This window comes from Excalfactoria chinensis, chromosome 4 (assembly GCF_039878825.1).
Source record: "Excalfactoria chinensis isolate bCotChi1 chromosome 4, bCotChi1.hap2, whole genome shotgun sequence".
NCBI classification, from domain to species: Eukaryota; Metazoa; Chordata; class Aves; order Galliformes; family Phasianidae; genus Excalfactoria; species Excalfactoria chinensis.
Window position 1 is genome coordinate 5,648,877 of NC_092828.1, and position 13,775 is coordinate 5,662,651.

A 13,775-nucleotide genomic window follows, 5' to 3' on the forward strand; every position below is an offset into this window, starting at 1 on the left:
TGGCATGAGATTTTGTTTCTGATAAAGTAGGAGCTGTTTCAGGAATATTAACTATTTTGGTTGTATCAATGTTTTACATTTATTTCTCTGCAGCTGTATAGTGAAAAAGATGGATGACGTTTATGGCCTGGTTTTGGGCTGTCTTTGAGGCACTCCCAAAGCTCTGAACAAGAAAGTAAGTAATGTACAGACATCTGGGAGTCAGTAGGGGTGATTCCCCGGTTATTTTAGCCTGGGGTTGGGAAACTATGGGCTCTGTTCCCTGTCCCCTTACAGAGAATGTCCCTTTACAGCATTTATTGTGGTCAGATCCTTAAAAAGCTTCCGGGTGCCCAAAGATGGAGGCCTAAGAGGAATCTTAAGGCACCTGGATGCTTTTGAAAATCTCGTGGTCTACCTGTCTGATACTCCATCTCTCAGAACTTCCCAACGGGAAAGGCTGCAGGAGGCATTCTGCTGCTTTATTGATCATAGGAACACAGAACCATAGAATGGCTTGGGTTGGAAGGGACCTCAGAGATCTTCTAGTTCCAACCCCCTGCCTTGGGCAGAGTTGCCACCCAGTATGTCATGCATTAGACAGGTTGGTTTGCACTGGGAGACCAGGAGATGTGAGAACACATGAAACTTTTCAATCAGAAACTGAGGGTGTAGGAGTGGATCCATCTATAGTTATTTTTCCTCTGAGCCAAAACTGCTTTAGACTTCAGTGTGCATGGGAACTGAATGTTGTGTAAATATCCTAATAAATGGTGATATCCTTGGGACAAAAACCTTGCCTCCTTCATAGTAAAATGGCCAGGAAATGTTACCAAGAAGCATTCAACGGATCATCCTCTAGTTGTAGATCTCATCTTGTGCAATTTAAAGCAACTTTATCAGGACCCATGGCACAAGCACAACCATGTAGGCCAAGTCTTGGAGGTTTGACTCAGTCAGCACTGTCTTTGAAGTCATTGAGGCTGAAGTTATTGCCTGACATGAGGAGCAGTCCATCTGGGATTTCTCATACGATGAACTTGAATAATAAAAGCGATGAAAAAAAAATATGTAAAATAAATAAAAATGATATTGTCAGCCACTTTGTTTGCTTCTGGCTCAGGATGTTTGTACGTTTAGTCTTGAGTGTTTTTCACATTGATTTTGTATATTCAGATTTAATGATGTCTGGAATCGCTGAGTAAAGGCATTTAGTAACAACAGTAACAGAGGGTGTGATTTCATAATCCTAACAAAACAGATAAGGTGGGTTTAGGCTGTTTCCCTGCCTGGCTGTAGGGGTTCTCTGGCTGCAAATCACCTTGGGTATCGAGATAGCTTTGTCTTGGAAGAGGCCTTTGTGCTGGAGCGGAGCAAATGAGATCTGGTAGATCTGAGGGACCTGATAGCAGCCTTTCAGTACCTAAAGGGGGGCTATAAGAAAGAGCACAGACTTCAGCAGGGCCTGTTGTGATGGGACGAGGGGAAATGGTTTCAAACTAAAAGAGGAGAAATGCAAGTCAGATATGAGGAATAAACCTTTTAGAGTGGGGGCGGTGAGGCACAGGTTGCCCAGAGATGTGGTGGGTGCCTAATCCCTGGGGACATTCAAGGTCAGGCAGGACAGGGCTCTGAGCACCTGATGGAGCTGTAGGTGTCCCTGTTCATTGCAGGGGAGCTGGATTGCATGGCGCTTAGGAGTATTTTCCAACTTAAAGGGTTCTAAGATTCTAAATAATGTCATCAACGTTTCTCTCTCTGGATACAAAAGGAGAGCTGTTTAGGCAACATACGTTTAGGAAACCACCAATACTGCTCACTGAGCTGCATCCCTCAGTGCCACGTCTCCATGGTTCTTAAATAGCTCCAGGGAGTGACCCCATCACCTCTCTGAGCAGCCGGTGCCAATGCATCATCACTCTCGGAGGAGTTTTTCCTAACATACAACCCGAAATGTTAGTCACCGAATTGTAGCAGCTCATTTCAGGTAAAGACATCCCAACATCCTACTTTCCAGCTCGTTTGGTCTCGGATCCCGAGGCGAGACGTAACAGAGCGCTGAGTTGGACGCGCAGCCAATGTGCGGGATACGGCCCGATGTCCCCCTCCATGTCCCTGCTGCCCCTATTAGGGGTGCCCACCCGCGGTGCCAGCGGCGGTTGCGCACGGCGGGGATGAGCGGTGCCCGGAGGGAGCTCCGGAGCTCCGGGACCGGGCTCGGGACCGGTGGGGCGCCCGCCCCACCGCTAAGGGTTAAGGGGAGCGGCGGGGAGGGCGGGGGCTGCCGGGGATTGGAGCGAAGTTTGGAGCTGGGCGGTGCCGGGCCGCCCTCCTCGGCTCGGCCCCCGCCGCCACAAAGCCCTGCAGGGAAAGTTGCTCGATCGCCCGTTTCTCTTCGCCCCCCTTTCCCCTCCCCCTTTTCCTCTTTCTCGCCCCGACTCCCCAACCCCTTTCCCCTCCTCCCATCTCTCCTTAAACGGGATTCCGGCTCGGGACGGCACCACCGGGCATCCCGCGGCGGCAGCCCCCGGGGCTCCGGCAGGTCCCCGCTGTCCCTCTGCGCACACACACACACACACACACACACACACACACCCTATTCCACCCCGAGAAGCAGTGAGAATTATTACCCCCACCCCACCTCCTATCCCGCTTCTCTCCCTTTAACCCCTCTCACCGGAGCGGCACACCGGTCCGTGGGTGCTGTGTCCGCTGGGCTCACCCCAAAGCAGCCCCCAGTCCCGGGGTGGGGGGCGATGAGGTAGAGGGCGGCGGCGGAGCGCCCGGCCGGGGGCCGCGGCAGGAGGGCATGAAGCGAAGAGCAGCGGGGATGGGCGGCAGCTCTCGCTGCTGAGAGCCGGCAGCGGCCAAGGTAAGTGGGGGCCCCCTTATGGAGCGGGTTGGGTTGGGATACCCCCACCTGGGCTGCGGGCACACCTGGCGGCATCATTCCCCGTGTGCCCCCAGGTCTTAATTTCTGCTTCTAATCCTCTTTCCCACTTGCCCCCCCCCCCCCTCCCCGTAACCCGTCCCTATGGGGCAGCCGATGGTTGGTTGCGGCGCGTTGGTGCATCTCGGGGGCACTGGGGAGTCTTAGCGGGAGCTTTACGAAGGTGAGGAATTCAGACAGTGTTTAGAAAGTGAGAGTGTGAGGAGGGGAACGGGGCGTAACGAGCGTCAACCCGATCTGCCCCGGCGTATCGCTGCGATGGCATCGCCCGAAGGTGGTGGGTTTCATGGGGTTTGGTTCTGGGACGCGCCTCTGGTGCTCGGGGAAATGAGTGGGGGGTTGGAAAATAGGAAAGCGATGATCAGAAAGCGTTGATCCGTGCTGGAGGAGCGCGTGTTCCCGGGGCAGAGCGGGGCCGGAGCACGGAGTCTGTAGGGCTGTAGAGGCAGCGCTCACCCTCCCCCCCCCCCTTAACCGAGTTTCTTTGCAAACTGTAAACCTAAAATCTTGGTTTACGGCCACTTTTGCTCGTGTTTTGCTTGCCTTCCAGACTGGTTCTGTGCTGGATACAGGAGAATTATGCATTAACTGTAAACTTAGAGCAGCGTGCTGGCCTCAGTGGGTCCCTGATTTATATCAGGCTGAAGCAGAGCGGAGGGCAAAGTTTTGCTTGCTGAGCACCGAGGAATGAATTACAAACACGCTGCAGTTGCGTTTACTCTTCCTGCTCTTGCACTTCTGCAGTAGCCCTTAAAACTCTGCAAACTTGTGGGCTGTTTGCTTATTTCCCTCCGTAATCGCTCCTCTCCCTTTCCTGCAGCTCCGAGGACGGCAGCCCGTACAGCTCACAGGGATCTGCTTTTCAACATGGGATTGCAGCTGGCGCTCCTGCTCGCAGGGATCGTCGCGCTCTCGGACTCAGCGAGAGGTAAGGACTGAGCAGCTCGAGCCCTCCTGCTTGCTGCCTTGCCGTGCACACGTGCTCCATTGCTGCCTCTTGGTGCTGCTGGGTGCAGAGTGGATTTGGTGTTGCGGTCGCTTAAGCACAGGTGGGCTCGCATGGGGCTTTCCTCATGCATCCCATTTAATTTTAAAGGAAAACAGCTGCATTCCTCCGTGGATCAGAAATACCTCTCCCCTCCTGTAATCCCCCCCAGCCCCTGCGCTGTATATTCCCACCAGCTAATGTAACAAACACATCCATTAACCTCCCCGGTGACAGACAAATGACAGCTTCTGATAGTGAGAACATTTAAGAACCGGGGCTCCGGCAGTCGGGTTTCAATACACAGGTTACCAAATGCGTTGACCTGGGAGTGGGAAGGTGCTTTAACCCGAGTGTGGGGTCAGAGCAGGGAGGGCTGCCTTTTTCCCTGCCCCATACATGCTGTCTGAATGGGAAATCACCGCTCACAAAAGAGGGGTTGCATTGTTCCAGCAGGACGGGTGTGTGGCTTTAGGATGTAGATTGCTTCTGCTGCATGTCCCAAAGAGGATCAGAGTTGTATGGATGAGTACTGGAGTTTGAGTGAATGAGTACTGGAGTTTGAGTGAATGAGTACCAGAGTTGCGTGAATTTGGTGAAAGAGCTTTAAATCACCTGGTGCAATGAATAGATAATTAAAACTTGTGTTTCATAGGGACCATAATTTGCCACAAATAAAACTGAAGGGCTGGGGAGGGAACATTGCTCTACAAACCCAAGGCTCGATTAGTGCTTTGCTTTTTTCCATCTTCACATTGGCTCCTAAGCAATATTGTGGAGGCAGAAGCACTATAAAATGATCAGCTGGAAGCTGAATGAAAAAGAAAACAGTGCATATAGGCTCGGAGCCCTGTAGCCTGAGTTCCCAGCCAGGTCTATAATGTAGACTCCGTTGAAGTTGTAGGCAGCGGCGTATGAAATAAGACGACCTCGTGGATGGAGGTTATTGCCATGGACTTGAGGAGTTGGTGGAGTTGGTGAAAAACATCTGAAGTGGGCAGAAGAAGACAAAAAGAGTTTTGTGTCTGTTGTGTGCGGAGTGTCGGCTGCTTTTCCTGGCAGCCCCCGTTTCGATGCTGTTTGCACTTGTCTTGCTCGTATTCTTTTATTGCCTCTGGAAAACGCAGAGCGATTGACTGCGGGCTGCTGTCGTGTGAAGAAGAGCCAAACAATTAACAGCATTAATTTCAGAACATCGTTGTTTTTACCTATGGAAAAAGATTTATTTATTTATTTATTTATTTATTTTTTAAGGCAACATTAACAGGCTCACAATAGTGATTGGGTCCATTGGATTTGCTCTATTCAAGAGCTGGAAAAATCCATCCCGCATGTGGATGGAAAGGTGCTGTGGGTTGTTTAAAATGAAATAGAGTATAAAGCCAGGGCCAAACCCATGAAAAATATCATTCGCTCGTTGGCTGATATCAAGAAGGACGAAGAGAAGAAAGAAGTGGAAATGTGGTAAAACCAGAGCCACGGCCCTGTGGTTACAGTCCTGCTTTGCTTCTCTTTGAAACTGAGAGTGTTTTGAGAGCGATGGGTGCAGGCGAAGGATCAGATGTGTACGTGAGCAGAGGTGCCACATCACTGACGCACTGCAGCCACATTTTGGGCGGCCAGTCATCGCTGATTATTGGTTGTTTACTTTGGGATAACTTCAGATTCTTGTAAAAACGTGTCCTGCCATGAATGTGCCCGCAGATTTTTTCCAAGTGTGTCATGTGGTGGCTTTGGAGGTGGGTAGGTGTCACCTGCTTGGGTCTATCGGCCGCTTCTCAGCCTGAGATTTTTATTTGGAGTGAGAATGGTTCTTTGTTTTGGCCAAACAGCCTTTAGTAGCCCTGTCCCAATTGCAAATTATCTACGTGTGGCACAACGTGTGCCAGCGTATCCTAACCTGAGATGTCAAGAGATGCTCAGGTGAGGAAGGTGTCTGAGAAGGCTCTAGTGGAAGGCATTGGCCCTTCTCTTTTATTAGGCAAAAGGAGGTTTTGGTGGAATTAGGATGTTGGTTGTGTGTGCTGCATTGGGTAAGGGCTGTACCAAAGTGCATTTGCACAAGGGGGCAGAGGTAAGTTGCCCATGCAATGCAGCCTTGCTATTCCCTGGCAGCTCATCTGAAATCTTGCATTAATGTTACCTTGTAGTATTTTTACCTCTGTATTTAGGTGGTGCCTTTTAATGTGAAGGAACCCACAGGGCTGCCTGATGGGGCCAATGCTGCAGCTTTTTCCTGGGTTGGAAGCTGTGCTCTCAGGCTGTGACCCTTCTTGCATATTTGTGACCTGTTGTCTCATCACCCACATACAAAATAGTGAAATAGGGGATTTCTTAGGTATCCAACATAAACTCTTAAGAAGCAGCAAGATAAAGTAGCAAGAGCAGGGCTTGATTTTAGAGGATTGGGTGTGGAACTTATTCTGTCTAAAAGGATGAAGGATGAGTTAGTTCTGTTGAGGTTTGAACCTGTATTTTCCAGTACTGAAATTTGAAGACTTTGGCTAAGGGCTTGTCTACACTGGAATAACCCTTCCAAAACAGTTAATGTGGAATAAAAGCCCCAGAGACCAATCTTAATCCAGGCTGAGGACCCTTTGGAAGGAGCTTGTACTCAGTGGGTGCTCGTTGGGAGTTGTTTGGGTGAACCTCCACACTTCTCCTTTCCTTACTGGATGAACATGGGAACTTCTGTGTGCACAAAACCCACCCTTTGAGCACATAACCTGCTCTCAGTGGGGGAATATCCCTCTTGGCTGGCAGCCGAGGCACAGGGTGACAGCTCCAGTTTTTCTGCCAGCAGCCCCAGCTACGTCAGCCCTTAACCTGGGAGAATGATGCAGGGCCGGTGGCTCGTCCCTCATGTCACTCCATTCCCCTTCCCTCTGCACAGCCCTATCCTGGGCATAAAAACCCTCCTCCGCGGGGACGAATGCCATCTTGGGTCAGTAACCTTTGGTGACTATGTCCTGCAGCAATGTAGCTCCAACCACTCCACACCTCCGGTCGGATACAGGTAATACAATCTGATATTTTCCCGCTGGTGTTAACTCAGTGACACACGACTCAATATTTGTTCCAAATCTGTCAAGTTGCCATTCGATTCACTTTGGTTACCGTATATGGTCACATTGGGATGTGCTTGGCTTGGTCCCGTGGCTTAAGCAAGATTTCGTACGGTATGTTTAGAAGTTTTTGGTAAGAGCAGTGACAACCCTCCTGTTAGCGAGTAAGCTGATATTCTGCTGGAAACTAATTAGTTTGGATGTTGATTTCGTTTTCGGTGCCTTGCGTAGGGAGGGGAAGAGACGGACCTTAATTACTTTCTACTCTTGCGCTTCTCTCTGAGCCACTTGGCTTCCAAGTGTGGTTGGTTCCTGCCCTACGGGGAATGTGTTGTTGGGACTATGTTAAAACTCAACAGTTTGATGCAGAAATAATGCCGTTTGCCTTTTTTTCTTTGCTAAGGGTTGGAGAAAAGGGAATGGGATGCTAGAAAGTTTGTGGTTGCATTCGTTATTATTGTTATTTCTTGGAAGCTGAGTACTCGATATATAAACCACAAAGTTAGGGAAGGTTAAATAAGAGTGAACGGTATTTAATGCGGATAAGATAATGATAATATAAGAGATGGCCGTTGGCTTCTGTTTACGGTCTCCTTTATTTTTGCTCCAGTGTTGTTATCAGGTTTAACAATTGGGCAATTCCTCACTTGTGAAAGAGGAGCGCATTCAGATCCGCAGTCTGATCCAAATTTTACGTAAGTCGCTGCAGATTTCCTGGTTAACTTTTTTGGGCCACGCTCTTAGGGAGCTTGCTTGCGAATAATCTTTCATCGCGACTCGTACCGAGAGCCAACAAGACAATCTACAACAATCCCAGTTATTTTTTTTTTTTAAGCCGTGGTTCCTCCCTTCTTCCGAGACCGTCGGTCTCTTTAAATTGTGGCTGTGTTTAAACACAAAGTACAACGTGTGTCATACTGGAAAATTAGATTTTTTTATTTTATTTTATTTTTTTTGAGGAATGTTACAGAACTCAGCAAATGGCTCAAGTACATGTGGATTTTCCTTAACGTTTTTATAACTTTGTTTTTGACGTGCGTGCGCTGCTTTGACCTTCATTAAAGGACGCAAGCGGCAAATTCGCATATGTCTGTTCTGTGATGGACCTGGACTCAGCTCAGTTCCAAAGCCAAACTTTTGTCCATAGAAGAAAATTCTATGTGCTGTGAGGCTGTGCTTGAGAACATAAGAAAAAGCAGTTCTTTCATGAGAAAATATTGTTCAAAATAAACCAAAAAAGCCAAATTGACACTTGATAGGAAGCTGGTACCTAATTTTATGCTGGTGAAGCTGATCGTTCCTTTCCAGTGGGTGTCTTGCTGTGTGATGATCTGGGATCTGATTGGCCACTGCTTTGACTGCTTATTTTGGATTATTTGGTGGAAAAGAGAAAACATTTCTAAACAAAGTGGGAAAATAATAATACAGACGTTGTCTTCTGCCTATCTGAAATTAGAAAATAGAACATCTAAACCCTTTGGGCACAGCTTCGTTTATTCAGTGGGAGAGGAATCCGTGCAGCATTCTGGTTATCCTGAGATGTGAAACTCCTGCTTGTGTCTGCAGCAACCTGTAGAATTGTGTTGTTCAAAGGGAGCGTGCAAACGTATCCCTGCATTACAAGTGTCGGTGGCAATGCTCCTTTCTCCCTTTCATTTCGTTAACCCCCTCATTTTGTCTTGTTTCAAAGAGTTTGTCTTTCATCTGCCCTCTTCCTGTGTTTTCTGGTGAGCTGCTCAAGCTGAAATGCATTTGATCTTGTTTTGGACATTTAATTTGGATTTCTTCTTGCTCTCTGTAATCAGTCTTCCCGTGGAGCATTCTGTAATATAAGCATGCCGGTGTTTTTAGTTGAGTTGACCCATCCTCATGTTTTGCACCAAACTTTTAATGAATGCTTTTGTTCATAGAAGGGAACTTTTAAAGAGTAGTGAAAATGTGTGAGTTGCAAAGACTTTTCCAAGCTTATTGAACCTGGCACTCATTTGCATCTGCCATGGTACTATGATAAATGAATGAAACTTGCTCCAACAGCCTGATCTTGCTGCCCCAACACTGGATGAGATAAGCAGATGCAGCCCATGCCAGGTGGAACAGGTTAGGACCTGATTTTGGAGCCTGTGAGCATTTGTGCTGTGACTCCTCCTCGCTCCCATGGGCTTTGAATCCACCTCTTAAGGATGACCTGTACAGATTATATGTGATATCAACCACTGAGCTGATCCCTGCTGTACGCCGACAGCGGTGGGCTGAGGGCAGGGTTTTGGATTCTTCCACTTGCTCAATGGGACAGCTGGGCTGGACTTTTTCTCCTAGAAACACACAAATTCTGCAGGCTCAGGCTGGCAACTGGAGCGTGCACGGCAGGGGCTGAAAGCAACTTGGAGATTCATCGCTTTAACTTTGGGTTTTATCCGCGAAGAATGGGTGCCATTCTGCAGGCGGGGTTGCTAGGTGTGGAGGAGCTGACAACTGGCCTAAGTGTTATTTAACAAGTTAATATATGCCGGCTGCTGCTGAATCCTTTCACATCTCCCATTTTTTTTTCTTTTTTCTTTTTTCTTTTCTCCTTTTTCAGTCAAATAAACTGGGCTGCTCGGAGCTTGATTGCTTGCCCTCATTACACAGTCTCCCCATTGTATTGCAGTAGAAACACAGTATCCAGCAGCGCTACGAATAACCTGAAGTTTTTATTTCATCCCAACCACCCCGATTTTCAGGAAGAATTTCAGCCAATAACTCCAGGCTATTTCTTCCATTAAGTGTTCAAACTTAATTTTGAGCTTTGCTAAGGGAAGAAAAATGTAAATTGGGAACAGAGGCTTCCCAGAGAAGGTTAATGTTTCTCTGGACTTCTGCACCTCTGTTTCTAGCCTCTCCTGAGTAACGCTATGAGTGGTTTCTAGTTTGAAAAGGCCCCGAATCGCTGCTCCTTATGTCTGCTAAATGTATTCCCAGAGCAGTTGACACTGTCTTGGGTATCCCATCAGGTGGTTGAGAAGTGAATAATGCAAGGATGATCAGAACTGAAGTGCCTCTTGGGTTGTGTTGCCTTTGATGACTGTTTTAGGAGCTGTATTTGTGCGTATTAAATAAAAATACAGGAACAAGAGACAAATGCAGAAATGTTGATATTAAAAATGTGCCTATTTTGCAAATTAATTCCTGTTCTCTGTGCTGGGTTGGCTCACGTATGTGCCTGATGAACTGTTGGGTGTAAGAATTTGGTACCGCCTTGTACTGACTACCAGTGGTAGCTGTGCACCTCCCAGTTCTGTCCAGAACAAGATGTCCAGGAGGGGAAAAAAGCTGGAAGAGGTCATGGAGGGAAATCTAAGCATTAGCCAACCTCTGGAATGCAATTTAGTCTGACTACAGTGCTGATTCTCCTGAGTCCTTGTGAAGTCTGGTACTGAAAGGAGGCTTGAATGGGCAGCCTGTGTGTGTGATCAGGATGGTGAGATGCAGCTATTCCAAATCTGCCTTGTACTTCCCTTTTCTTTTGTGTCCTCCCAGGTGCCCCATATCATTATACATCTGGTGAGGTACCTAATTGACTTTTGGCCACGGTGTGACTTGGAGCAGAAGCATCCTGTTGCAAAGGGAGGCTTTCCTTATGATTGTTAGCATTTTAGTGTTACTCTTTATGAATTTAAATCTTCCGTTTTCTAGACACGTTGTTGGGATGAGACCAAATCAGCTCCAAAGGAGGGGGAAAAAGCAGTTATTCAGCCCCCCAGAACAGAAGCAGCCCAACTGGAGGAGTTAGTTTGCGACAGACTCTGGGGCACTAGGAACTGGTTTTGTTTTCTCCTTCTTGGCTAACAGATCTGTGTGAGTTGGGGTAATTGAAGAAGCTGTTTTCGTTCTCACCTAACCCAATCTGTTAACACTGGTTAAGCAGTGACAAGTGTCAGAGAAGTTGCAGGTGTATGAACTGCATGTCAAGGATGGAAAGGTTAATGAATAACAGGACAAACCTCTGGATATTATGGGATACCTCTCCAGGGTTGATGCATGCTTGCTGGGCATCGAGCAGTTGATATAAAATTGGTGGTTAAAAGCTTTTAAAACTTTTGGATACTTTTGGGATAGGGAATGCTTTGAGCCTCTGCTTCTGGGTGAACCAAATTCTTTAATGTTCTTCTCCAGATTAACACGATATCTTGGTGGCAATCACAGTGTCTGTTTAGCTGGATGAGTAATACTAGGAAGCACTTAATGTATTTTAAGGCACATTTAAAGTGGGATCTGGGAGGGCTATTGCCAGCTCTACCGGCAAATGGGGACCAAACTCGCTGCTCCAGTAAGTCTGTTCATATCAAAGTATTCAGAGTCAGGTATTGTTCCGAGTTATAAAGGTAACAGTCCTTTTAGGTTCAGTAGTTGTGGCTGAGTGGCTGTGAGTAGGATTAGAAATAATAATCCTATCAGAGAGCAGGAACTGGAGCCTCATCAGAGCAGGTTGTGTGTCAGACCTGTGTAGTGTGGCATTAAGCCAAGGCAAGGTTCATCGTGATCTGCAGGAGTTAATATAAAACTAGATTAAGGGATCAGAGCTGATGAGTATCTTTCCTCCTCCTGGTATTCACAACCAATCAGAAATGCAGTATTGCCAGGGTTAATTTTGTTAAGGCCTAATGAGAGTGGAGCTTTCCACTTAATCATGGCCTCAGACAGGTGTTTACTTTTCCTTGACAGGTTTGATTGACAAGGAGTTGTAAACCCATTATGGAGACATTTACATATGTAGGGGAACAAGCTTTGGACAGTTTATTTCTAATTGGCACATTTGTTATCTGGAAACGTTTAAGGTAGGGATGGGCAAGGCTTTATCTAGACCAGAGCAAGCTTGTTGCATTGAGGCAGAATGCTTTGTCTGATTCCCTGCTTGCACAAATAGAGATAGACCAGAGGGTATGGAGAATTTCCAGCAATAGTTTGTGATAGTGATATATATGGGCAGTAGCCTCAGGATATTTAATTGGAAATTCTATCTGTGGCTTTTCTTCCCCAGGGTACCCCTATTGGGATGAGCATTGCAGGCTCATAGAGGTGGGAGTCTGTCCACTGATTCTGTATTTTACTACTAATCCTAAGTAATAGGATTACTTAGAAAGTAGTTGCGAGTAACTATTCAAAAACAATCTGTATAATATTATTAATATTTATTGAGAGTTATTTGAGGGGACCAAAAAAGACCCAGAGCTCAGCGTAAGGTTCCTCTTCTAGATAGCACTGGGAGAAAAAGGTTGCCTCTCTGAAGACTACAGACTAGCTAAGTGGAGTTTGAGGCTTATTTTTCTTTTATCCTAGAAAATCCAATAAATCCAGTAAATTCTTTCAGTGTGGTCTTCCAAGAGTTTTTCAACTTCGTCTGACTCACAGATTATTTGAGTGCCATTATAGACTAGGGGTCAAGCAAGTTAATTCCCAGAACAGTATGCTGCCCTGTTTTCAAACTGTGCTAATCAGGGTTTTGAGTCAAAGCACGGTAGTTTGCTTAGTGAAATTATTTTCCTGTTAGAAAATTACAAATGGGCTCTGACTATTCCTACTGGCCTCAGACACTGGGGCACATACACACATCACGTGTGTGCAAAGCCCCTGCGGATCAGGGCACTGCTGGGGGCTCAGCTCTCAGCTCCCAAGGTTGAACACGGAAAATGGGCTGGCACTGAGGCCTTATTTAAAAATGAAAGGAAATAAAAATGGCTACAGTTGCACTCACACCTCCACTGGGACCAAGGGAGGGCTGCATGGAGCTCATCCGAGCTGCATATTCCATGTCCTTTCCCAAAGGAGACATTTGGTGGAGTTATTGGGTTACCTCTCCCCCTCACCTTTTTGTAATTCACTCCTGTTTACTTTTTCTCCTCCTTTCCCCGAGTTTATTACAGCTGCTTGGGCAGAGGAAATGAATTAACATAATTTACTGGTTTTAGAGCAAGACACATTCCCTGCATGGACGTACGCACACGCGGCCGCCTTCCCAGTGCCGTGCAGAGGAGCGTGTTTACAGAGTCTGGGTCCATTTAGGGAGAACAATACCCCGATTATGGAGGGCAGCCTTTTATTCCCAGAAACCAGAAGGAACCATTCGCCTAAAGTAGCTACTGCCCCTTGAAGGCAGAGGCATGTGAGCTGCTGGAATAGGGAATAAATCTGTTGTAGACACAAACCAGCAGCATTGTTCGTGGCGGATGTTGATTTAGGGCTGGGGGTGAGAAATGGTCTCAGGGACAAACCAAGAGCCAAGCTTATGATCTACCAGCGTGCAGAGAGGTGTTGTGGTTGCCAATCTAATTTCTGAGTAATAGCTGTGAGATTTGCGTTTAGTCTGGGAGGAGAGTGAGGGGAGACCTCTTTGGTCTCTGCAGCAGTGGGGATGGTGTCGGTCTCTTTTCTCAGATGACAAGTGGATGCGAGGAAACAGGCTCAAGTTGCACTGAGGGAGGTTTATATTGGATATTAGGAAGAATTTTGTCACCAAGATTGTGCTCAAGCATTGGAGCAGGATGCTCAGGGCAATGGCAGAGTCCCCATCCCTGGAGGTATTTAAGACGTGTGTGTAGCACTAAGAGTTTAGTGGCAGGACTTGGTAGGCCAAATTAATGGCTGGATTTGGTGATTCTGAAGGTTTCTTCCAACCTAGATGATTCTGTGATTTCAAGGGGAGTTATTTGGTGCTTTCTGAGCTAGTAAGGCTTGATGGATTTTAGGTGGAAAGGTAGCAAATGAACCTCCAGCAATACTGGGATCACTTCTCGGATCATTACAGCTGATCACTTCTAAT

At 47.0% G+C, this 13,775-nt stretch overlaps 1 protein-coding gene across 2 annotated transcripts in view; it reads left to right on the forward strand.

Moving 5' to 3' along the window:
- The first annotated feature begins 2,339 nt into the window (after positions 1–2,339).
- The window catches only part of FGFRL1 (fibroblast growth factor receptor like 1), a 158,545-nt gene continuing 147,109 nt past the window's right edge, over positions 2,340–13,775 (forward strand). For both annotated transcript variants that reach the window (XM_072335318.1, XM_072335319.1), the window contains exons 1-2: positions 2,340–2,851; positions 3,750–3,857. In XM_072335318.1, the coding sequence (XP_072191419.1) occupies positions 3,797–3,857 (61 nt within the window). In that variant the 5' untranslated portion in view covers positions 2,340–2,851; positions 3,750–3,796. The remainder of the gene's footprint in view (positions 2,852–3,749; positions 3,858–13,775) is intronic.